At 44.9% G+C, this 26655-nt stretch overlaps 1 protein-coding gene across 4 annotated transcripts in view; it reads right to left on the bottom strand.

Annotated features, from left to right (window-relative positions):
* Positions 1 to 26655, bottom strand: part of dlgap1b (discs, large (Drosophila) homolog-associated protein 1b) — a 106709-nt gene that overhangs the window by 6657 nt on the left and 73397 nt on the right. For all 4 annotated transcript variants that reach the window (XM_044019431.1, XM_044019452.1, XM_044019447.1 and 1 more), the window contains 3 exons: positions 24495 to 24750; positions 1073 to 1452; positions 902 to 981 (listed from right to left, as the gene is read on the bottom strand). In XM_044019431.1, the coding sequence (XP_043875366.1) occupies positions 902 to 981; positions 1073 to 1452; positions 24495 to 24750 (716 nt within the window). The remainder of the gene's footprint in view (positions 1 to 901; positions 982 to 1072; positions 1453 to 24494; positions 24751 to 26655) is intronic.

Below are 26655 nucleotides of genomic sequence, written 5' to 3'. Positions count from 1 at the left end.
GTGCCGCATCCAACATCCAACCCTCAGAAGACCAGAGAGTGTCTGGATGAGTTAATATTTTGCTTGGCAACTACAGGAACGCAGTGCTTGGTCAGTCAGCTGAGACCTCCCCCTTTCCAGAAAGCCCCTCACATTCTCTGACACTGTACGAGTGTGTGTGCTCCAAAAGCGCTGGACTCAGCCCTCTCGGTGACCTTTGATTAAAGGTGATGTCTCCTTGAATTCCTGAAGCACGCCTTGGCTACGGCATGACAAACCAAGTGGCGTGGCTAAATTAGTCAAACTTCCCTCGCCAAACAAAACAGAAGGTCTTTGTTTTGACAGGGCGAACGCAGAAAAAGCAGACAAAGAAGCCATAAATGTCTGTGTGTCCCAGCCGAGCGGAGGCCTCGATCAGTCTGGAGGGGTGTGAGCGAGAGGATCAGCGTGCTCACTACTTGTCAAAGTGGAGGCTTGTTGCAGGATGAGAGACCGTACAGTGCGTAGCGGACTGACAGTCTCTCGCTACTCACAACTAAACAAACCCAATAAAACTCCCTCCCTCCCTCACATTCACAAGCACACACCACCTCAAAGTAGCCTGCATCACAATGACTGGAGCAACAGATGGCTGTCAACTCACCCCCTCCACCTTCCATGTTCCCTGTACCACATCCTCTGGCCCAGCTGTCACTTGGGGCCCCCTGGTTGAGGGGGGGGGGATCTGAGGCCAACCTCCCTCCCCTGCACTGGGGACAGCTGCTGCTAGAAGCCAGTGCAGGGGGGCAAAAGCTTGTGTTGCACACTACAAACCCCTCTCTGTCTCCATAATTCCTCTTCCTGCTCGTGCTATCTCTAACTCATCCCTCCCTTCAGAATATCCAGTTTCACAATGACAACCTCCCACTCATTCTTGACTCACCATCGCTCATCCTCCACCTGAATTCCTATTGACTGGAATTTGGACTGCTCCTCCGTGGGCCCCTCTTCTTCTGGGTCCACCTATGATGAGGATGGAGGGGAGACACTGTGAGAAACCGTGCCACAGTTCTATTACGTAACCTCCACTGAAGCCACGGGTGCATCCACACACCTGGATCCCTATGGAGAGGCACTTGCGGAGGGCTTCCCTCTGAGCCTTGCTGTCGGTGGAGACCTGGGCTACGGCAGAGGCGGTGGCAGTGATGGTGATGGTGCTGTTGGTGACATGCTGGCTGGCAGGGCCGTGCACCTGAGCGTTAGCCGCCTCGATGGCCGCTGTCAGGGCCTTCATGCTGTCGATGCTCTCCGTGGAGTTGGACAGGCCCGGCTGGGAGCTGATGCCTGTCCGAGGGCCGGAGCCCCCGTCCATGTACGCGTCCTGGGCAGACTCTGTGCTGCTTTGGGCTGTGATGGATATGAAGGGTTTGGACGGGGTGGTGCGTGGTGGGACTGGGGGAGGTGTCTTCTTGTAGGTGGTGATGCATGATGACACTGGAGAAGAGCAAAAGAAGAGAGACAACACATGATTTGAAAAAACCTTAAGAATCAAGAAGCAGAGTGTACTACTTGTGTAGTCGTGCACAGCCTGAGGGAACAGCGGTGCACAAGGGTGCAATTTATTCAAACGTTAATGATGTGGTTTGAAAAACGAAATTTTCTCTCTTTTTTTTGGCTTTTATTCTTTGCTTTCATTTTTAGTTGAAGCCCCTGAACCAAACAGGGTCTCCTGTGATGATCAAGGATGTCTTTCCTTCAAATTTTAATTATTGAAATTAATTTAATTAATTGAATTAATGAATCAATCGTATCATGTTTGTTTTATTTTCTGATCAATATTTTCAACGTTTATAAACTTGATTCATTTTCTTCCCTGGCTGCTGGTTTTTAGGAATTCCTGGTCATGGTAAAGGCCTTTGTGTATGTGACAAAGGCAATAAAAACACAGCTGTACATGGAGCGCATCACATTTTTAGAGCAGACGTCAGGGAAGGAAAGCACAGCACGCTCCCGCGCGCTATATAAGAAACATATGGCGTCATCGAAAGACACAGGTCCATGCGTCGAAGTCAAAATGGACAGTAGATTAGGGCCAACTTTAAAAAATCACAGCCTCATCTAGTAATAGGATTAGTATGTCAGCCACTTGACCCACTGATCTAGATGGTTAAGCCCTGTGCGCACTACTGTACACGCCGAGAACAATCTAATGGTGCTTGCACATAGCCCTTGTTGTTGTTTGCATGCGTAGTTGCGTAGCAGCGAGTGAAATGATGTTCACAGTGTGAAAGTGATATTTTAAAGGGCAACTGGAGGGCTCAGAAGAATATATATAAAAAAATAAAAAAAGTTAGATTGTGTTAAATCCGAGCAAATAGATATAAAAATAAATAAATAAATAAATAAATAAATGAATGAAAGCATGGCTCAGATCAATAACACGCTATCTCTGTCTGCCTGTGCTCTCTCGTTTTCTCTTTCTCTCAGGTTACAGTGACCAATTCTGCCCAGACAATGGAGCCTCTGACACAGCCTGAGTCAGAAGTCTGGAAGTCTCTATAGAAATATGCCCACAGATACGAAAAAAAAGAAAGAAAAAGAAAGGGAAACAAAAGGGAAAAGGTCTGTCTAAAGAAAGGCGACATCAGCCAACCTCTTAACTACATTATGCCTCGGAATCTCCTTCTCCTGGTGCCATCCTCAGAACTAGGTCGCCGCACAAAACTAGGACAGCGGGTTTCCTGGCGCGCTTTAATCCCTACAAAAGACAAACATCCTACCGCGGCGCGATGGCTGCTCTTTGAACCAGCGGACAACTGTTGCTAACCACACCCAGCGTGAGCAGCCATGCCTAAAACTATTAGAGCGGGATGTCGGTGGCTTTCTTGCCATCTCACTGACAGACACAGAGGGGCCCGAACATACTGGAGGCCAACAAAGGGCTGACTTCATCCTCTAGGTTTAGTCAGAGTCATCCGCAGCCCTCCAACCACCCTCCCCTCACCTCACCCCTGCCTCGCCTGCAGTGATTGGACAACCCTAGTCCAGATTTCAGTCAGGTTTTGACAAGCTAGAAAGTGCCGCACTGGGATGAGATCCGAGTTGCTAACATGAATTTCTTTGATGGCAGCGAAACAAACCACAAGAAAGGCTGAGTAAATGACTTACTGTATAGCCATATACGTCACACGTATTTCTTTTGAGAGACACCGGATATATGAAGGGACTTAGTGCCAAATCCATCTGAGCGTGCTGTGATTTGCACCACTGTCTCTTTTCACGGATGTCTGGCAAACATGAGTGACATCCAGGGCTAATCTGAAGAAAGGTCACCGAGTACAGACCCACATGAGAACACACACACACACACACACACAAAAAAAAACCTCAGTGAGTACACACATGCGCTCGCACACAGGGACAGGGTGAGGTCCTGCCCCTATCAGCCACAGAGGTTCAAAGGATCCAATATCAGCTTCTTTTCAAAGCTGCTATCCCCTCAAGTCATTAAAAGTCACACTAGTGTGTGTGTGTGTGGGTGTCTATCAGTGTGTGTTCCCGTTGAACGTATACGTTTATGGGCATGCAATCCTCTTCATCTGCTCAATAAAGAGCCGCATGAAACCGGAGACGGCGCGCAAGCGTCCCACCTAGATGCCACCGCGAGGGCCAGACCCACCAGAGAATGACAGGGGTTTCGGATGGCGAGACAGGTTAAGTAAACACACTGGAGAGTCAGAACATGCCCACGCACACACACACACACACACACTTACGAGCATGCGCACACGAGCCTGAAGAGGCACAAATATAACGCTGACACAAACCAGCTTAACATTTCAAACTCTCCACATCAAGGCAGACCACAGACTTCCTGCCACTGATATACTCCACCATCCATCACAAGCTGTTTTGAACAGTGACACGACCCGTTCTAATGACTCCTATGAAAGTGTTTGTGAAGGCATCGTCACACTTTTAACACCATTTTTTTTTTCACGTAAAGAAAACATCTCCCACTTGACGTGAGGGGGAAAAACATCGGACCAAAACAACTGTCCTGATAAGACGGGGGCTGACTTTCCACTTTCCGCAAAACACACACAAAAAAAGAAAAAAAAAGATAAGCAAACGGTTAGACTCTCTCTCACAGCCATGAAAACATTAGAGAACAACACTGCTCCGGACCTCCCACACACACACACAGACAGTCAAGGACAGAATGGAGTTGGAATGCGATGCAGGATTCCATCAGACCCTTAAGGAAGAATGTGGAAAAACTCTCTGATACACACCGAGGACCAATCAAAAATGTTTTGCTGTCACCATAATATCAGGTTAGTGCGGCTTTGATCGCAGAATAAGAGTGTGAGAGAGAGAGCGAGGGGGGGGGGGCATCATTCATTTTCTCTTGTGCCTGCACAACAAAGAGTGGGAAGAACTTCCTCACTTAATGGGAGTGGGGTTGTGGAATTTCATCCCGGTGCTCCTCAGAGAGGCAGTAGGTGCAGCCTGCTGCGAGCATTGTCATCCTTCAGAAGAGACGAGTTTGTGAATGACACAACTCTGTCGTGGCCCTTTGCCAAAAAAGCCCTCTTTTGACAAACGCTTCAAAAGTCTCATGCCGACAAGTTGGCCTGAATAGCAGTTCTTCTTGGCAGAGCACTCCCCCCTCACCCCCTCACCCATGGACTTGATAATATCAAAGAAAGCCCTCTTCCCTCCCGTGAGACAAAGCGAAGTCTACATTCATTTCACCAGCCGTCAGAACAAAAACAGACTTGTTTATATCTATATACCATCTATATCTGGGCTCTGCACATCATGCGTCTGCATAGGTGTAAGCCATTTCCTTTCTTTTAACCATCGTGTTCATATTACCGGACAGATTGAAGGCAGGCGGCCGCTTTGTAATCTCCAATCTGTGTGATAGGCCACTTCAAAGAGCAGACGGTTCGGTTTAGGAGGCTCGCTAACAGGAACGGGCTCCCCCACGCGGGGGCCAAGGGCAAATCCACCGCCATCCAAACAAATACAAAGGCCAGGGGAAGAGGGCGGTCGGTATGGGGGAACATTGACAGCTGAGCCCAGCTGCACAGTGTTTGGGATGAGGGTCCGCCAGAGGGGAGAGGGCAGAGAACAGTGAAGAGAGAAGAAGAGCGGAGCATGACTGAGGAGGAGGAGGAGGAGGAGGGATGAGGGTAAATCAGAGTTGCTGCCCAGCTCCGTCTGCTCCATCTCTGTCCATTTGTCCGTTGTCCGCACACACGCACACACGCACACTCGCAGAGAAACCAGCTGGAGCCCCTTTGTGAATGCGTCGCCATGGCGACACGTAGCAACACAAAGTTTACTAGGAGGGCTTGGCGTTTTACCAACGGCAAGAGGTGGCGGGGAGGTGTTCTGCTGGCCATTTGTTTACCCTGACAAAATACACTGCAGCTGCACTGACACTCGGCCCCAAACACCAGCCAACACGAGAGCACAGCAGGAGTAATGGGCCACAGCCAGCACAGCCCTGAAATCAGAAACACACCAGGCTGTCTGCGCGGAGAAAGCAACGGTGAATGCCACTGTGCCGCTAATGACCATTTAGTATTGTTTCTGGGCCCGAGGCGTCCGCTTTGTGCAGGTGAATGTTGAACCCTACCAACCTGTTTTACTTGGACTGCTGTCAAGAGGCTTGTCACTGTGTTGCAGGAACGGGGTCATGAGATGTAAACAACCTGACAGTTTCACGACGTGTGACATTAGGAGCGTGTTTGCTCATGTGGAGAACAAAGCAGCAACACAATAACACACTCATACAACGCGATACGGCTTCCAGTGGAAGAGTTTTGAGCACTTTTTAAAAAGGTGCAGTGTGTAACATGTAGGTGAAATTATTTGGAAGAATTTAAAGATAAAATAAGTGTACAATAACCTGCTTGTATGAATTGTTCTTTTTTCACATTTATAAAATATTGCATTTTGGAACACCATGGTGTACAATAGCCCACAATTCGTGTTTTGACTTGAAGGCAGGATCTCCAACAAACTTCAGAAATAAATGCTGCTAAATTACACACACTGTACTTTTAAGCCTCTTTCACAATAAATAGTTTGTTTACCCCCAGACCAGGATGTTTACTTATGTCTAGAGCTGAAACAATTACTCATCGATGACTAAATTAATCTTCAACTATTTTGATAATTGATTCATGGGATTGAAGAGCAAGATTTCTGATCGTTTCAGCTTCTTAAATGTGAATATTTTCTGGTTTCGTTGCTCCATATTACAAAGAAATCATTGACATTTTGACAAGACTTTTGAGAACATCATCATTTCCTGGTTCAAGTGAGATGATATCAAGTAGATTGGGTCGTAAAAAAAATAATTAAGGTGTGCTAAAAACATTCGTAGCTAACGGCTATGCTAACGGCCGGATGCCAAAAACAACACCTTCATTCATGTCCCTGCCAAAAATGAAGCAGACAAAGAGGAACAAGTTCAGTGTATTCACTCGGGTCTTGCATTAGTCCCACCAGAGCCGCCTGGTGATGTTAATAATAACCTAATGCCAATTCAACATGTTCCCACTGGTAAAACTACAACACAGTTTAAACCCAGGAGTAAAGCTTTTTTCTGGACTAGCAGAGACGCCGCACACACAATAGTGCTTTAACAGTCCTCTGAGTCACCTGAAGGCCTCACAGAGAGCCTCATGTTCACTCGGCGACTCTCAGCCAGCAGAAGTCAGAGGTCACTGGAGAGGGTTCCTGCTTTCCAGATGCCTGAAATCTCTCAGACACAATAGCTCACTGTGTGTGCCCACGAGAGGGGAAGGTGGCAGCCTGAGGGCTTTTTAAAGAAGTATATTTAGCACATGCGAGTGTGTTTCGGTGAGAGACTTTTCAGCGCACGGTTGTAAACAACTGCTGCGTTTTAAATGCGATGGTTTTTGTCCCGACTGAAACACAAGCGTGCGTATCAGCACAAAAACGTTATGATAAATGTTGCCTCTGGTGTCCTCGGGCCGGCGGTGCTATCAACAGAACTGTGTGCTCAGTGTGCCCCCTTTGACAGGAACCCGTGTCAACAGCGGGCAACTGCACTGGCAGGCCTGCGTCTCCTGGATCACTAGATAAGAGCGTGTTTACAACTGTCAGCCACTGCTAAATCTGGCAGGCAGCTGCTCCCTGTTAGGCAACAGACTCACTTCACTTAACCCACTTTCCTGTGTTCCAAGTTCAGAGAGACAGCCTGGTTACCTGCATTCCTCTTTTATTGCCTGACGCTCTTCTCGTCCTGTCAATCAGTGACAGGCAGCATGGAGACAACCTGAATGTTTAAAAACTAAAGAGGAATGGGGGAAATAAAAATGTTTTTCAAAACAAACTTTTCAGGGCTCACGTTTCATGCTTTTAAATACGCAACTGACATAATGTTACCCTAAAATATCAAAGGGAATGTGTAATTGTCATCGACAATGTAAATACCATTTAGATGGTGTTTGCAGGTATAATTATCCAGGATTTGCTATAAAGGTGTCATCGAAAAAGTCCCGTACAGAGGCATGTGCGCTAATCTCCTGAAACACTTCACTTCCATTTATTTATTTATTCATTTTTGACAAGAACCATCCTGTGACAGCTTCAAGCCACTTCCACTGTTCTCCGCTGCTTCTTGGCAAGGGCTTTTACCGCCGGGCTAGTCCACGACCACATGAAGAGACACATCACTCTTTTGTTTCTGTCCTAAAGACCTGCCTGCAGGGGGTTGAAAGAGAGAGAGAATAGTCACTCAACATGGAGAGGCAAGAGAGAGAGAGAGAGAGAGAAGTGGGACAGGGATAAGTAAACAATAACAGCAAGAAAAGGAGAGAAGGAGGTGAGAGAGGGGATAAGGGCGGAGGATAAACTCTTGCTTCTGTGCCGTATCCCTCAGTTCCTGTAAATTCCATCTGCTTCACTGGGCATAAACCTGAGCATTAGCCCTAACGCTAAAGCTAACACACCCACACATCTCACGCATGCTTTCACTGCGCTCATTTCCCACAGTGTTGCTCACCGACTTGCTGAGACTGTAAGAGTGGAGTGGCTCACACTGAGGAGTGACACATCCTATGTGCCGGGCGCAGTCAACAGTTACCAGTCATAACATACTTACAAGCAACATCACGCAGCTAGATTTGTGACTGAGCGCTGACGAGGGGCTACTTTCAACTCGGGAGATGCATCATGTCATAATATGAAACACGCATGGATGGAGGGAGTGGAAGAGGAAGAGAGCACACAGAGAGAGAGAGAGAGAGAGGTGTTTGGTGTTGTTGAAAGGATAATACAAGCCACTTAGTCCTGCGTCTGGCAAACTAAAAATAACCACAACAACACGGCAATGTTGCCACCACAGTGTTTCTGAGTGTTTAAACACGGCTCCCTGATAAAACATGGCAGTCCTACAGTTACAGCCGAGGACAGGAAAACAACACCGCAAGCCCGGGGAGTAATGGACGCCGGGCCAGACAGAGTGAGTCTTCAGTGCGAGGAGGGCCCAAAACACAATGCCAGTGTCATGTCATTACATGAAGGATCACTGCTTGCTGCAGCTGCTATTTACATATAAATGCAGCAGAATGTGGTCAAGAGTTCACTTCTTCTTCTTCTTCTTCTTCTTCTTCTTCTCCTTCTTCTTCTTCTCCCCCAACGGCACGCACTCCAGAGATTAACTCCAAAAATCATAACTCGATTCATAAAATGACTGGGCAGGAAAAGTCACAGGAAAAGCTGCACGGCAGTTTTTACAAGCGCCTAAGTTTACTCTTCCAGGAATGCCGTGAAACATCAGGGTCGGGTGTTGTTTCACAGTCCTGGCTTCTTTTTTTTTTTCTCTTTTTTTTTCCCTTCTCCCCTCCCCACATTCCTTCCCCCTTTTTCTGTTTGACGTTCTTTGTCTTGACCACTTGCACATGGAGGGGAAAAGAGACACTGGTGGCTTAAACCACTGCCAGAGGCATGCTAAAGCCATCTGGGCCCAAAAGCAAACGTCAGGCTTCTCCTATATATATATATATGTGAGAGGAGGGACAAGGCAGGCGGGAGGGAGGTGGAAAGTTAGGAGAGACAGAAAGGTAGGAGGTACGACAGGGGGCTAAAGGGGGATTTGGAACAAGAACCAGGCTACACTGACGCATTCTGTCTTTTGTGGTTTCCAGTCCTGACCCGCTGACCCTATACATCCTGTCGAAGGAGAGGAGGGGGCGGAAGAAAGACGAGATGGCAGCTATAGGCACTGGCTGCATGTATATGTGCATCTGTGTGTGTGTGTGTGTGTGTGCGTCCACAGTAATGTGCAGCAGCATATATTAGAATACATATAGAGATGACGCGGAGCTGTCTCTCAGGTGTGACTTTTCTCACCCTTCTTCCCCGTCCCTCTCTTCCTGTGTGTTTACATCCACCCCCTGCACAAACGTGTGTGTGGGGGGGGGGAGAAACAATAGTCTCTCCAACATTCCCACTCTCCTGCTGAGAGCACTCGTCTGTCTCCTGCATTCCTTTGCCCATTCATCTCTTTCTTTCTCTCTCCCTCTCTCTCCTGGACAGAAAAAAAAAAAAAAGCTCCTGCTACTCTTTACCCGGGGGAGGGGTCTCCGAGTGTGCGTCTTAAAAAAAAACCTCCAAGTGGAATCAGTCCCCTTGAACACAAACCTCCGCCCTCCTCCCCTTCCCCTCTCTGTTTTACTTGGTTAGTGAAGCAGCAAAGCTTAAAGAAAAGGGAGGGGAAAGAGGAGATGCATTCTTTCTCTCCCTCTCGCTGTCTCTCAGTGTGTACCCGGGGTGAGTTGTGGCTTATTTTTAATGACTGGTTAAAAAAACTGAAAAGAGAGAGAGAGAGAGAGAGAGAGAGGGAGACACGGAGGGCTGGGAGTCTTCCCCGCCGGCCACTTGCACACAGGCTCAGTCACTCAGACACACACACATTACTGTAGCTGAGTCTGGGACTTTCACAGAGAAGTCTTTAATTTGCACTCGGGCCTGGCCTCCCACACTGCACAGCCCAAACCACCCACTTACAGCCATGCACCATTCCTCAGAGTCACTCCAACACGCTCCCTCCCCTCCAGAACAGTGAAAGCATCATGAACTCTCCACCACACAATTAAGCTGTCAAGAAAAGTCTCCAAACTTCCCAATAATTCTGCAACGAGAACAAAGCAGAGAAATATGTTAGGGCAAAAAAAAAAAAAAAAGAAAAGGGGAAAAACCTCCATGTCCTCGGAGGAGATTTAATTCAACCCTCTCTTATGTTTTTCATTCCCCCAGGGCTTTTGAGTGCAGTGCAGGCCCTGCCCAGCTTTAGCATGCAGGAGCCATGAGGATCATCCACAGTCAACGCTGAGGAAATCCTTTTGGGGCTTTGCTTTTCCTTTGGTCTCTGTGATGCCAAAACACAGACAGGAAGAGGGGAAAAAAGAAAAAGGGGAGGAAAAGGGACAGGCCCTACCTGACAGATCAGCGCCTGTCCACCTGATCTAACGCGGCAGGTGGGCTCTTTACAGCTTGAATAATCCTGGAGGAAAATGATAGATACCTATGCTTTTTCACAGGAAACTCTGGCGTGTTTTCTCTCTGCAGAATGGGGGGGGACAGCAGGAGAGCAATGCCGCAGCCATTCTTTGTCTTTGCCGTAGCCCTGTCAGTTCCTCCCTGTGCCTCTCTCTCTCTCCCTCTCATCCCCCCTTGTTTCTCAAACTGAGAGCAGGAGGAGAGACGTGAATGAATGGCATTTTCTCGCTTAACACTTCCTGTGTCAAAAGACATCCAAACGGCCACTCTTCCTCCCCATAACGGCCCCACAATCAAAGCGCTGCGGGGCCATAACAAGGCCAGGGACCAATTAAGTCGTAAGTAAACACAAACACCGAGCAGCCGCAGAGCAAAGCTCTAAGTCCCGCAGATTTATCCCATTAACTGTTATTCTGCTTTAGAGCATGTACAGGCAGGATGTCACTCTCTCTCCCTCTCTCTCCCTCTCTCTCTAGTCAGGTCATGGAAGTACACAATAATTATACATGAGTGACACAGTGATGAAGCAACTGTTCAGTGAGCGCCTGCAGGTGCAGATCATCTGTATAGGTTACTTATGATCGCACAATATTACACCTCTGTTTGGGCTTTAATTCAACACTTACAGGTTGCTTGAGATTGCTCCAAACTGATAGACTTTGAGGCAGCTGAGGATACGGTGACATCTAGTGAACAAGTTTATATTGCAAGCTGAGGATTTGACCCCCACACCCCCCTTTTTCTTGTTTACGTTTGATTTAAAGGAGCCTGGTTTACTTCAGTACAAATCTAGAGGGCAGAATCAAACCAGTAACTTCTATAATAAGTATTAATATGAAAGTGTGAAAGATAACGTACATCTACAGATGCTGGAGTTCGACTAAATTCATTCCCCCGTGTTTATGCAATGACTAACGCACTTGAGCCGACACTGAGCCGCACAAAGAGATGCTGAGTGGTTTTTTCTTCTCTCCCCCTCCTCGTGTCAATGAAAGAGCGACAGTGCAAGTTCCCACTGGCTTGCATTCTCAGACAGTCGTGACAGGATGAAGTAATTACTGAGTGGCTGACACACCAGCATGGCTCGGATTTATCTCCTCCAGGAAGGGAGATAGCCAAATCACAGTTTACCCACATCGAGCTCCCAGTTCGGGCTTGATCCCACAGCTGCAAACACTGAAGCCACACACAGACACTCTGACACCGTACAGTCAAACATGCACGAGCGAGCACGCACACACACACACACACACACATGCTGAAGAAGCTCAAACTAAGCTACAGCTGCCAACCACAACTGAGAGAACACACTCTTTCCTCCTCCTCGTTCCACGGGCAGTGCCGTGCGCGTGATAGTGTGTGTTACCACATGCCTCGGCCCAGCCCTGGTTTCCTGTCAAACACACCTTCTTATGCACCATCAAAGTAAGAGGAATGACAGTATTAGGCAGGTGAGAGAGAAGGAGCACAGAAAAGGACTGTTTAATTTACATCTCTCTTGTAGAATAATTCCACCCTGGTGGATGACACCTTTGATCCACTGACACACAGGTGCATTTTACATGCGGAGGCACATGCTGTTGCTAAGGCAGGGCTTTATCTGTGCCTGTAATTAACGCCAGAACAGGAAGTAGAAAACACTTTGTGCGTGTGTGTGTGTGTGTGTGAGACAGATAGAGCCTGAGGAACGAGCACAGCAGGAGGGATTGATGGAGTTTGAAGACGCATTCCTGAGCAGCGTTGTCACTGCACCTCGTTTGATCTCTGAGTCTCAGGCACATGTGCATCAAAGAGAGCGCGGCTGTCACTCGTGACACACACACACACACTCACGTCGGCTGTGATCCACGTACACAAACACACCGTTTGTGTTGATAACGCGAGAAAATGTGCCGAGAGGAGCCTTAAAAGTGTAAGGTCGGTGGTGGAACTTGCATTGTACGGGGATGAGTCACTGTGGTGAAACATCAGAAGTGAATTAGGGTTGGTTCGATAAGTAGGGGTACAGCTCCCTCTAGTGGTGAGGAAATGGAATTGAAAAAAAACAATGTTATGCAACAAATGAGGTGACAGCAGGAACAGTGGCAACACCTTAACAAGGTGTCTTTAATTTTCACTTCATATTTAAGGTTTTTGTCCTTCTTATTATGTCACAATCTTTTGATCAACATGAAAACAGTGACACAGAAAAATGTAGGTGTATGTTCATGAATAAAACTTCCCTTTCTGCTCTATAAGCTACTCTATAAACTACACTTTATACGTATTATAATGTTATAATGTTATACATCTTATGGCACAATTTAACAATGTATGAGTCTCTGAGAACTACAAATCAGACATGGACCAGATATGAACACCATCTTGATTACATCTATATACAGTCAAGTAAGTGTCTTGTACTGCATCATCAGCTGCAGGTGCCTTTACTTTTAAAGAAATACTACAAATACATTTACATCCATTTTCTCTATTTAAGTATTGTGAGTAGATTTGTACTCGTGTTACATGTTGCTATTCATTTGTTTTTATTTAATTCAAGCCCTAAAAATACAGAATATTCAATGAGAATCACTGTTGCTGTTAGTCCTCCCCCTCATCCTCCACTCTCCAGTCTATGTTTATGAGTTTCCCGTCGTCCAAAGCGACTGTAAATATGTGTAAACTCATATTTTTTACTTGCTGAGTGGAGAACAAGTGTCTTGCTTTCACTTGGCAAGTACAAATGGACTCAAAGCACGTTACACTCGACTACACAGTCTCTCCCACACACACACTGTACTTCCATATATTCACATTCCATTCATACACTGCTGCAATGTAAGTCTTCTAACTTTGATTGTTATATTACCTATGAAACTGTAAATGTAACTCACATCTTTGCATGCTCATACATGCAAAGAATATTCTGTATATCTTCTAAATCGAGAGGAATTGTGCAATACCTGTCAGAAAAAGCACAATTAAAGGTAATCACGATCACCTTCCTCCACCGACTGCAGCACAGCTGCTCCGCAAGTGTTTCATCAGCTCATATTTAACACGATAACACAATAATTACTGCTCATGAGACACAGACGGGAGCTGCTCCAGTCGGAGTAGAAGTGAGGAATACGAGGACCAAAGAGGAAAAACATCAACTTGAGGATATAAATGTTAAAGTGCAGCTGCATTCAAAATCATTTTCAGGCAAAGTAATAACTATTTCATTCTATAACATGAAAAGAAGTTGTTTTTTTTCAATAAAACACACCACCACACCAGGGGCGGAGCTACAGGGTGCCCCCCTAACTTTTGTGTTCTTTACTTGTAAAAACATCCGCCACTATGTCCACAAGCTTTTCAAAGCATTGAAACAAACAATAAATTGACCGAAAGTGAATAATTGTAAATATAATCTTAGGCCCCTGACCCACTTAACTACGGCCCTGCATCAAACGTGCAGTGCACCATTCAGAGTCTGGCTCACACACAGCGAATCTGCTGCGGTGGCTCTGCCCTTCATCTATATTATATTGTTGTGGATATTGTTTGGGATATTGAAAGGTTTTTTTTAGTAGGAAATGTGCACAACAGGAAGAGACGGAGGGAAATGAAGGAGAAGGTAGTCAACTGGAGAGACCAGGAGGGTCAGAGCAGGAGAAGGCCACAGAAGGAGATGAACAAATAAGTGAAGGAGAAGAGGATGTGAGGGATGAAGAGGAGGAGGCTGCTGCAGATTCAGAGTGACCACCAGTCAGATGAAGATGACAGGGAGGAAGAGGGTCCTAGGCCTTTTTTTTGCTCATTTTGCTATTAATAATTAATAAGTATAATGAAGTCTTTTTCTGTTTGTTCTGTTAAATCCATTTACATTTGGGGATTCATACACGCCATCCTGCCAAGACCTCTTGCCACCGCTTTGCCACCCCATGTAGAATTTTCTAGCTCCGCCTCTGCACCACACTAAATATAGCAAACAATCTTTGAAATAATCTCGCCAGCTTGGAAAAAAAGTCGCTCGCCTAACCTTTTAGCGCACAATCACTTTAAATGCCAATGCATTTTTAACAGGCGGCAGCTCAAATTTAGAGCCGTGTAACCGTGCCCCCGAGAAAACAAATGTATTTATCTGGATCAATTTTGAGGCCGCTGCTCTCGCGCACTCACCGGTGCGATTTGAGAATGTGACTGAGGGAAAACTAATCATCCCACAGGGGTAAAGTAGGTACAGGGGACGTGAATGTGATTCAGCTGGAGAGAAAAAGATTGCTTAAGAGCATGAGCACATATCAAAGGATAAATACACTTTAAAATTTAAACAAGCTACTGATTTAAAGTCCAGGGAAATATGGGTGCTCTTTGAAATTGTGATTCAAATACAATAAATGACACAGTCATAAATTCACAGTTGCTTGATAATCTAGTGTCATAATGACTCAGGCCTTCCTGGATCCATGTGTCCACAGCTGAGCATTCCCATCATACTTGGAATGCCTCTGCTACTTAAACACTACATAACATGGACATACAGGACATGACTGAGGCCTAGTTTGATCCATGGTGATGTACGCGCCTCATGACGTGTGTTAGGGAATGTTGATCTCAGCGTGGTCTCGGACCTCGTTCCGAATATAGAAAGCGGGGAAGCTGGAGGGGCGAGTCGGCACAGGCCGGCATAGCTGGCATCAGTGACATGCATGAGCTGGAGAGTGCGCATGACTCACTCAGATGCAGATGGTCAGTTTGAGGAGACGCGACTGTCTCGTCTGTCGCACAGTTGGGGCGACGACGGGCTCCACTTCACCCTCACAGCCTCAAACTGGTAAGTGTCACCGGTGTCACCAGTGTCACCACTGTCACGTACCCCCATGTCCTCTGGATTATCATTTCAGCAACGACACAAGTCTGAGATTAACTCCAGAGGAACCTCACGTCTGACCTAAATAACAGGACCCAACAGGAGCTGTGTGTGTTTGTGCGTGTGCCAGTCGTACACACCTGTCCCCCATCAGAGATATGAGACCAAAATAGTCCAGAAGCTGGAAAGAGTTCAGAGCTTCCCAGCCACCATAAGTGGGGGAATTGTGTAGGTTAATCTCAGTAATCTCATGTCTTGCAGAAGGATTATTTCCTGGCAATGATATAGTAGTTTGTGTTGTTATGACTCCGCAGAGTCATATTTAACTAATATTCACTTCAATTGATTTATGTAGCAGTTTAGTTCAGATATATAACAGCCAAACTCTTTTTATAATATTACAGCTTTCACATTAATTCATCTCAATGTTCATTGGATATTTATCTATGGTTAAAGTTTACGACCTGAAAAGTAAACACGACTCCAGTGAGATATTAAACATAATTGGACTGTAATAAATACTAAACAGTATTGTTATAAAATATATTTTATGAAGAATATATTCCAGATTTTGTATTAATCTTTTCTTTTTCCCCACGTGGCCTCCCATTAATCTATTATTTAACATGTATTACTTGAAGAGGACTCATCCATTTCCCTGTGAGGCATGAATAAGCAGAAAGCATGGGTTGGGCTGTGGAAGAAGTCAAGCTGCACACGACGTCCGGTTCAGCTTTTCACAATAATAGTCAATGACGCATTTTAAATTCCGTTAAATATTCTTGTTGGCCTTATACGCCTCGCTTATTTATCCACTACATACACTATCAAACGACCTTAACTTGACAAAGTCCGTCACAATTTTGTCAGACGACGTGCTACTTGTTCCCCGTTAAAATGGACTGTTTTATTTTGAAAATCAGGCTGTCCTAGTTCCTGCCTGAACTCGTGGTTTTGACGCAGCGGCTCGCGCCGTCAGTCAGTCCCTACAAACACCAGTGAACACAACAGCAGCTTGTACTCACAAAGACGGATCCAGTAGTCACACATGTTCAGCAGCGCACGGTACAAGCGGTGAAGCAGCGTCATCTAAACCGCAGGGGGAAGCCGAGCCGAACCGTGCCGAACCAACCGAAGCTCCGTCTCCGTCTCTCTCTGCCTCTATTCCTCTTTCACTCTGACGATATTGGATCTAATGTGAGGACGTGGACGCGCCTTGATCCTTCCCCGCCCTATTCAAACACTTAATAACAGCCAGCACTGGGTGGGACAGTCCCGCTCACTCATGATGAAACTTTACTGGAATAACCTCCACAACTTTCCCCTTCTCTGGCCTCATAATCTTTGATAACACATGCTTTATTTCCCCACTATTGTTTCTTTCATTATTTCATATGGAAAATTGTCCAAAAACATGTCGTCATTTTTTATTTGTTACGGTCAGTGATGGGTAAAATAAACAGCAGGTGCGTGTAGGGTGTATACTAATAATAATACATCACATTTGTCACATTAGCAATTTCATTTCTGCTTGTTTTTGTTATGTATTTAGTTAATTCGCATCATCACCATGTTCTGCTGTACAATTCTCATTGCAGCCCAAAAGGACAAATCAGCAAATATTTTGAAGCAGAAGCAAACAAACAAATAAAGAAGAATGGCATAGTTTCTGGTCGATGAAGACCACCGTATATCCCTGACAAGCCTGTGAAAAGGAGTCTAATGCTTCACTTATTCTTACATGCTGGAGCTTTAAAATATTTTCTGTTTAGTTTGCAAGTTTCAAAAAGTAAAATTTTTACGAGTAATTTCAAAGAAGATATTAGTTACTGTTAAACTTTACATGTTTGGTTCGATTTGTGATTCCCGGTTCAAATGTTCAAATTCTGTGGCTGTTAAAGCGTTAACATGTTGTGTGTTCAGAGTTCTTACATTTTGGAATTTAGGCATTTCTTTTTTTTTTATCTTATCTTCAATACACTAAGAGCATTTTATTTGTTAAAAAGAAAAATAAATTACAAACAAAATATTTAAAAATAGATTTCTTACATTATGTACTTTAAGTATGACTTTTTTAATCTTAAAAACTAACTTAAAAACAACATTATAGTGATACACTGATACACTGAAGCCTTTACAAAAGGCAAATGACTGCCACCCTGTGGTTGAGCAAAGAGTGATGCGGTCGACTTCCTTGGAGCATTTTTTACATCACAATGATTCATTTCAGATTGATATTAGATGCGCTCCTTAATTATCATCACTTCTGTTTGCATATTGTAGACGTCCATATGCTCACATGTGATCTGTATCTCGCAGAAATGATCACCTTATGAACGTTATACTCTGAGCTCACCACTCTCGCTCTCTGCTGCAAGACACAGCAGGAAAGCAGATGGCCGGATCTATAGTAACTGACAGGAGCAGCATGGAACAAAGGAACTCGGCTCAGTGTTAAAGCTGTCAGACCTAACGCTTCCACAGGGACCTTCCACCTGTGCTCCTCCTCAAATACACCGTGACAAGAGAGCCACTCAGAACTAATGAGCACACACACACACACACACACACACGTTTGTGCTGCTGCCGCGTTGATTTCAATTAATTTGGAATGATCACCTTACCCTTCATTCCTGACCTTAACTATAACCAGTTAATGCCTCGCACTAACCTCAACCGAAACACAATTCAAATGATAGCCTTAAACCTCACCAGGTTGCCTTATTGAGACCAGGTTTTATGCCTGTAAAGAGGCACCAATGACAGTACACACACCCTTGAGCAGTCTTTTCCTGCACTTTAATAACATATGAGTCAATCTGACATATGACAAACACATTTCAGCCTGGCTCTGGGAAATCTGTGTGGGCTGGTGGAGGTGTGTGTGCGCGTGTGTGTGTGTGTGTGTGTGTGGGGGATCTGGTCCAATGCTCGGTGTGATTTTGATTTAAGTGGACTTCAGTGGTCTGTATCGCTGCCACTTCTGTTTAGCACACAGGGGTGTGTGTGTGTGTGTGTGTGGGGGGGGGAGTTTGAAAGATATTTACTCTCACACGCTCTCACAGAACAGACATTTTTTGCAAAAGTGCCAGTGATGGCAGTGATTGGTAATTGGGTCAAGCTGTCTGGTAGTTTTTTGTCCACTCACTCACTCACACACTCTCACACACACACACAGCCACTGTAAAAATACATGGGTAGAGTGTTGTATTATACTGAGCCCCTGGGGGCAGTGTTGCACAGGATTTACTCCACTCTGTGGTACTGTACAGTGAAGTGGTTGCAACTACAGAGGAGCTCCATCTGATTGAATAAAAGTAAAGACTTACATTTTTTTTGCAGTGCAGTGAAAGCGGTTTTACTAGACTGAAGGAGACAAACTGAGTTTGGAAATCCACTATTGCAAGATTTTATAAATATATATACTGTACATATATACTGCCTGTAAAATACGTCTTTAAAGAAATAGTCTGGCGAATACACTTTCTAAGAGTTAAATGTAAATGTTTCAAATCTGGCTGCCACTAGAAGAAGGCGAACATAAATTAGACCTAACAGATTGTTTAAAGGTCACCAAATCACCGGTCACCTCTGACAAATGCTTTAAAACTTATTCTACTTTCACTTGTACAATAAAGAAGACATTTCACACAACAGACCAGTAAAAGAGAAAGAAACTAAAACTGTTTTCTTGCTTATTTAATCTGGGAACTCTGGGAAGCAGAAAAAATGACATCCTGGACAATTGAAATTATCTTTGAACTATAAACCCGACATCCTTTGTTGTTTTCTCTCATTCCTGGCAAATGTCATATATTTCTGATGAGGGTTTTAATTTAAAAACGTTTGACTCCGTCCTGTTATTGAGCAGCGTGTGCTTCAAACCCTCAACGATTGTCTGAATAAACGGTGATCTTAATAAACTGGTGGAGAAATGTTTTATCTTTGCTCTTTTATGTTGCATTCCCCCAAAGAAATAACCTGTAAGGAAGAGGGGAGCCAACAATATGATCTGTATTTACTGCGTCTTTTCTTTGGTTCTGTATCATAAGAGTAAATAGAAAACTGTGCCCAGAGGTGTGTCAGAAAATGAAATTAAGAGGTGGGAATGACTTAAGGAATGCTTTATCGAGCGTGACGACTCTGTCCGGGTCTGGTGGAAATCATTCCAGTCACAGTCATTAAATTAAACATAGTTTTGTAACCTAAGAGCAAGAGGAAAATTCATATGCGGGGGGGGAAGAGAGTCTGTATAATTGACATCTAAGGAGACAGGAACACAGGCAATATGGCAAATTTCCTAGATTCAATACCTGTGAGTAAATGAGGCTTCATTATTCTTCTAAGCAAAACAACAGGTGGGGTTACCCACACACCTACCCCACTGTTGTGAAAAGCCAGCTGTTGTGTGTAAAGGCCAAGGGAGGGGAAGACAACGCAGCGAGAGGAGGTGAAGGATACGTTAACTGGAGACGACGTGGGGTGGAGGCGCCGGCGCTTACAGGCAGCAAAATCCTCACATTAACCGATTGCTATGGATTTTTTCAAAGCTTTAGAGGGAGGATCTACTCTAGATTTTGTTAAACCGATCCTAAGGAGCTGATGTCTGGAACAACGTGTCTGTCTGAGGTAAGTGTGCGTGTGTATCCTTTCATTTGTTACCTTTTTACCATTATTGACATAAACACTGATCTTTTTGGTCCCAGTAGTCTTCATGGGGACCGAAACCTGGTCGCAAGTGCCTCATTTCTGAGGAACCGGTTAAGATTAGTGCCAAGATTGGAATTGTGGTTAGGTTAAGGTTTAGGTTAGGCATTCGTCAATCACTTGTCCTTGTCACTCACCTGTCCTCATCAATCACCTGTCTTTGTCATTCACCTGTCCTCATTACTCACCTCTCCTCATCACTCACCTGTCTTCATCATTCACCTGTCCTCGTAACTCACTTGTCCTCATCATTCACCTGTCCTCGTCACTCACCTGTACTCATCATTCACCTGTCCTCGTAACTCGCTTGTCTTCATCATTCAACTGTCCTCGTCAATCACCTGTCCTCATTACTCACCTGTCTTCATCATTTACCTGTCCTCCACTTGTCTTCATCATTCACCTGTCCTCGTAACTCACTTGTCTTCATCATTCACCTGTCCTCGTCACTCACCTGTCTTCATCATTCACCTGTCCTCGTCACTCACCTGTCTTCATCTTTTACCTGTCCTTGTAACTCACTTGTCTTCATCATTCACCTGTCCTCGTAACTCACTTGTCTTCATTATTCAACTGTCCTCGTCACTCACCTGTCCTCCAGTAACGGATCTGATTTAAAATGTAGTTATAGTAATGCGATTAAATGTAATTCATTACTTTCCACCTCTGTTAACTGGTTAAAGTTAGGCATAATGCATAATTGTTTAGGTTGTACAAACGAATGGAAGTTAATGGAGTAACCTAAGAAGAATATCTGCATAAACCTCTGTGTGTGTGTGTGTGTGTGTGTGTGTGTGAGTGGCTGTATGGGTTAGCGAGTGTGTGAGCACATGCCAGTTTGATTGCCAGAAAGGAAGGCAGTCGCAAACCAGTCACTTGGCGTTCAAAGAGAAGAGATCAAAGGACGCCCCCTTACTTCAGTCCTCAGGATTAAAAAGATCATCAATAATAATGGGCTGGAGCAGCGGGGCCAACTGGAGGGAAGTGCGAGCGGATGCTGAAAGAGCTCGTCTTTGTGCGCGCTTGTGTCAAACTCTGGCTGCTTGCCGTCGGCATAAGTGGGAGCAGAAAACCATAAGTGCGGGCCTGTTTTTTTTCCACGGGCAGATGCCTGACCCATTCTTCAGGAACTTCATGCAATATTCACCACAACAACGTGTTCACTTCTCACTTCAGGCTTCCAGCTGGTTTTTGGTGAAGTGTAAGAATGTGTGCGTGTGTGTGGGAATGTCAGTATATATATATATATACACACTGTATGTTTCTCCTGCATCACAGAACAACACATGTAAACAAACCTGTAAAATCGAGGGAGGAAGTTCTGAAGTCATGAATATGAGATTGTATCATACATACTGTTATGTAAGAAGTAGTTTCTCTCTCTAAAGGGTGTGGTTTCCGTGTACTTTAGGCAAAGTATAACGCTTGTGTAGTGTTTCAGCACATTTACATGACGTGCACGTTATAAGACATCGTCATTACATTGCAGCTTCCCAACTATGCATATGTTCTGATATTAAAACAGACTCAAATAAATAAGAACCAACTGAATATAACAATTATCTTCATTATTTAAGGTGCTTTTTTCAGATGTCTTCTATTGTCAGACACCGAAAAGGCTCCTACTGGAGGAGAGCGGATGTTTCTTAGAATAATTACTATAATTATAGAGATTCATTTTTTTTTCTCTGATTGACTAATTGCTTAATTGACTGCTTCAGTCCTGTAATTGAAGGTCACTTAAAGTTTGACGGGCTCAGTGTTTGATTGCTTTCCAGACACTTAGAAAAGTCTTTCAGTCACTTTGTTAAGTTGAAATAATACCAGGATCTTTACATAAGTAAATACAGATGGCTATATGGAATTTCTGTAAATGTAGAATTTTAAGGTGAGCAGATGAAAAGCAATGTCGGCTTAGTGTCGAGCAATCAAAAAGGTGGCAGAAAAAAGCCGAAGAAACACACTGTATGTAAAAGTCCGAAAAAAAACTACTGGACGGTCAAGAAAAGATATTCAGACCAGAGATCTTTTCCTATTCTTCCTCCGGGCGCTCTTTCTTCCCCTCCTCTTCAATCACAGTCTTCCCCCAGGAGAAGAAAAAGGAGAGGGAAGCTAATTAATTACAGTGACTGACGACTCAGTGCTGGAGCTCTATGGAGGTGATGAATTGTGCAGCAGCACAACTATGACATTAATCTGAATCAATCCCCTCCCTTCACGACCAACCTCAGTGAACTGCCCTCCCTATATAACACGCTGCTCTGACCCAGGCTCCCCGTCATGTTCGTTTGAAAGCCTCAGTTACTGCTGATTCCGGGATATAATTAGGTCGACGGCAAATAAAGGTCAGCGGTCAATGAGCTATGTAAGGCGGCGATACGACTGCCCGGTGTGAAATGACCAGCAACCACAAGGAAGACCAATGTCTTCTTTTTGTACTTTCTCATCATCAGGCGGAAAATAATTGGGTATTCAAGAAATTACAGACGTGCACACAAAAGTGCTTCAAACAGCAGACTTTATGAGAGGTCAAGGATTCAGGAAAACAAGAGGGAAAACCGGACATGACATCACCAAAAAGAATCTGAACTCCCGCTGTGAAGCCTCGAGATTCCCGATTTGGCCGGCACCATGTTGACATTTTGCAAATGGATGTTGGCGTCAGCTGTAACCAGACGCTCTTTGGACGATGCAATTTACGAAATTCACATCGCGTGCCGTTGAAGAAGACTGGGAAACTAGCAAATGAGACCATACACTCCTCAGAAGGATGTGCAGTTCGGTGCATGTGCATGGACAGCACATGTGCAAACTCAATAAGCCCCGCTCACAGAACAAGTAACAGAAGAAGTAAGACTTCGTCAAGGATAGTCGTTTGAACCTCAACCTGGTGACGAGGTAGCTGTAGCAGCATCCTATTCCTTGTGTCCAGACTTGTACCGCCACCCGATGGCGAAGTGAGACACTACAGGACCCTGACGCGCGAGTATACCAGGGTCCGTGATATGGCATGTGCGCAGAAGTACACCAGGGCCTTGAGTTATTTTGGAAGCGAGTAGAGACGCCCCCTGGTGGCTACTCAATATAAAAAACTACGATCATAATGAAATATATGGTTGATGCGAGGGAAAGCATAGGAACGATATGAAAACAGCAGTAACGCAACATGGCCAAATAGTGTAATAACACCAAAAATTGTGTTATTTAATTGTGTCATCACTTCATTAATGGCAACTACCACAGGTCAAGTATATTTCATCTACAAAGCCTGTGCGAGACGCAGGATGGAGAGGAGAACGAAAGAGCACCTGTATCATGTTTAGCAGCAGCAGCAGCAGCATCAGCAGCAGCAGCAGCAGCACAGAGCATCTGTTGAGCCCGAAAAACCAGAGTTTAGCCGCTACAAACGCTCCATCTGATAGATGGTTTTCATTATCTCTCCCTTCCTCAGGGGAAGAAGCTCCCCGTGCCCTTTCTCTTTGATCGTATCAGTCTCCTGTTATAGATCAGTAACTACCACTGCACAAAGAGCAATCAACTCACTTCTCTATTGCCTTTAATTGTATCGCTGGCTTCAACTGTCAATAAGATGTTTAACAATTTAACACCTGGGTGCAACTTCATATTTTGACTACTTTTATGAACTGGAGAGAGACGTGATAGTCGGGGCAGCTGTGGGAAACTTTAAACGGCATTAAATAAATGTTTGCTCAGAGTCAATTTGAATTGATTGAACTAGTTTTGCTATGCTTTCAATTTGCAGTAAATGTGTTTAATTAGCTGCCTGTGGCCTTGTCAGCTCGGTTTGGGGAAACGTTGTGGTTTAATTGGCATAATGACAAAGGAACGGAGGAGAAAGCCATTGTGCGTCAGGCTACGATGACTCAATGCGCGCGGCGTGAGGGAATGACGTTTTGGATTTTGTAGTGGGAAATGCAGACGCACGCAGCGCTGGGTGCCAGCATCACTCAGCATCAATACTGCATGCGGTGATGCAGGAAAGCCTGAATGCTCCAGACCATGAAGCACACAAGAGGACTAAAATAAGACCCAGCCACCACTGAGTCTTAAAGCACCAAAAAACTCTTCATGTTGGGAAAACAGCTCTGCATTCATTATACTGTAGCTGAAAAGAAAACTGGGTCAGATGGAAAATAATGGCATGAGATCGTGTATGAGTGTGTGGTGCTAGTCGGTGGTCAGCTCGACAATAACAATGTTTACACTATTTCCCCAAATAGTGTTAAGAAATAAAATCCTGTGCCTATAAATCTCCCTTTGCTGCAGCTGCAGTTTTACTGTATTTATTTTTCTCTGCTCACACGATACACATGCTGCATAAATTATACACATATTAATTTATAATTGGCTATGGATTATGCACGTTTACATATTCATGAGCAGACGCGCGTGCGCCAGCTCAGCGCGCGTGCCCACCAACCTGTGCTGCTCTGGATGGTCCTGACGGTGGTGGTTGTGCGCGGCGGCGAGTTGCTCCTCCTGCCGCCCACTGCGACGCCTCCCTCCTCCTCCTCCTGCGAGCAGCCTTTCTCTATGGCACGCACGTAGCTGTGGCTCCGCATGCGGAAGCAGCTGGGCACGGGGAGGTCCAGGGCGTCCACCGCCTGCGACTCCATCTCGCTGAACACCGACTCGCACACTGCCTCGATCTGCCCGTTCACCTCCACCTCGCTCACCTGTCGAGGAGGACACACACACACACACACACACACACACGTACACATAGATAGACATATAGGTATGTGCATGCAAACCCACAGATAAATAAGAAAAGTTCCATGCACAGGGATGAATAAAAAAAGGGAAAACATGCACAGGTGCACACCAGCACAGTACAACACACAAAGTAGAATTGACTACATTTTACGGGAGTAAAAGCCAGGAAAGCTGTTACAGAGCTATTTCACTGATTAAAGCTTCACTAGGCAGTTTTATGTGCGCACACATACTTAAATCACAACGTGGGGAGTGCGATAGAAAACAGCTTCTCCGTATTAGCGCATTATGAAGCAGGTAGACTTAAGATATTTGCCACAAATGAAATCAGTGTCTGATGAGGATAATTCTCCTCCCGCGGAGAAAATGGTCCTTTAAACAAGATGTGAGTTAATTCGCCCATCTCCATTAAGGAAAGGCAATCAGAAGTTGAATTTGCAGCGAACTGTGTGCAATTCTGAGTTCTGTTTGTGCACATCACTTACTTTATGAGTACGCTCGTTCTACTTTTACCTCGACACTGTCTCAGAAAGCTTTGAGCTACGTAGGAAAAGCTGCAGATGCTTACAAACGGACTGTGTATCGGAGGAAAGAGTGAAATAAGGAGAGCACTTCACAGAGCCATAGAAGTGTTGATAACAAAGGTAAGAATTAGCAAATGTCAAGACTGAAACTGGCAGGATTTGGGATGAGACTTGAGGAACTAGGACGATACATGATCAGCGAGTGCATCAAAGCAGGGTTTAGAGAGGAAAAACAAGAAAACTGAGAAAACTACTGGCAAGAGAAATGAGACTGGGATGTGTGGGGGCAGAAAACCTGTGGCTCCATTCCATTCCTTGATGCTGCCTTTGTTTTGCTTTTTCAAAACATCTGCACAGGGAGGCAGATCACAGGAATGGGATGCAGTCAGGAGGTAAAGCTGATAGTTTGGGTGCTTGTCAGTGAGGAAGAGTGCAGGGTCAGACATGTGTGAGTAAACACTGTAAAGCTTGGAGTCAGAAAGGTTTGTGGACCTCGGTTTAACCCACTTTTTGTGTGTTAACACACACACTCGGCGCAAACACATGTTGAATATGAGAGTGAGTGAGTGAGATAGAAATCTGAGCAGCACATTTGTCTTTTTTGGTTTCTTATAGAAGCCAGTGTATCACTTTCCTCTGGGTCTGCTTCAGGACTGCCAGGTCTTGAAAGTGTCTTTTCTCATAGGTGCATTATTCATCCAGTGAGACAAAATTTTGCCCTTGGGCTTTGTGGGGTGGGGGTCCATATCTTCAGTTATAGGAGGCAAAGCAAAGCTCGGCTCCTCTATCACTCCAAAACATGTAAGGTATGAGGCTGTGCTCAAAGTCCACAATGAGAAATGTCTAATTCTACTTCTACAGCAGCCGTGCCAATAAATCCTCCTTTAACACTAAAATGAATGGGTGCACCTGGGATTGTTTCACCCAAGGAGAACCTGGTAAAAAAATCAGGTGGTCAACAGTATGCCCTATTTGCCAGTGGTCGGTCTGGCGTCTACATACGTTTCCATGCACAGTTGCAGCTGTAGATGGACTACACTATCCAACTGTGGACTAGTGTCCCTGTCCCAGTATACAAGTACGACTGAGCAATGGATTTATGAATGAAGTGTGTCCGCGAATGGCTCCCTTTCAGCTCGTCAGTACTAGGCCGTTTCCGTTTAGCATGTGGCTAGTTGTTAGCATGTTGAGTGCCCTTTTGAGTCTTCCTACCAACCATTAAACTTAAAAATATCAAATTCTTTCAGCAGACAGAGCAAACATTTGTCTCATCATCGGTCAAAAAACAAAACTGTAAAGTTCTGAATTTTGTCACTATTATTTCTGAGTTTCTGAGCGGGA

The sequence above is a fragment of the Solea senegalensis genome, linkage group LG1, assembly GCF_019176455.1.
Source record: "Solea senegalensis isolate Sse05_10M linkage group LG1, IFAPA_SoseM_1, whole genome shotgun sequence".
NCBI classification, from domain to species: domain Eukaryota; kingdom Metazoa; phylum Chordata; class Actinopteri; order Pleuronectiformes; family Soleidae; genus Solea; species Solea senegalensis.
The sequence above is the reverse complement of the archived record's forward strand: the minus strand, read 5'-3'. Positions and strand labels throughout refer to the sequence as shown.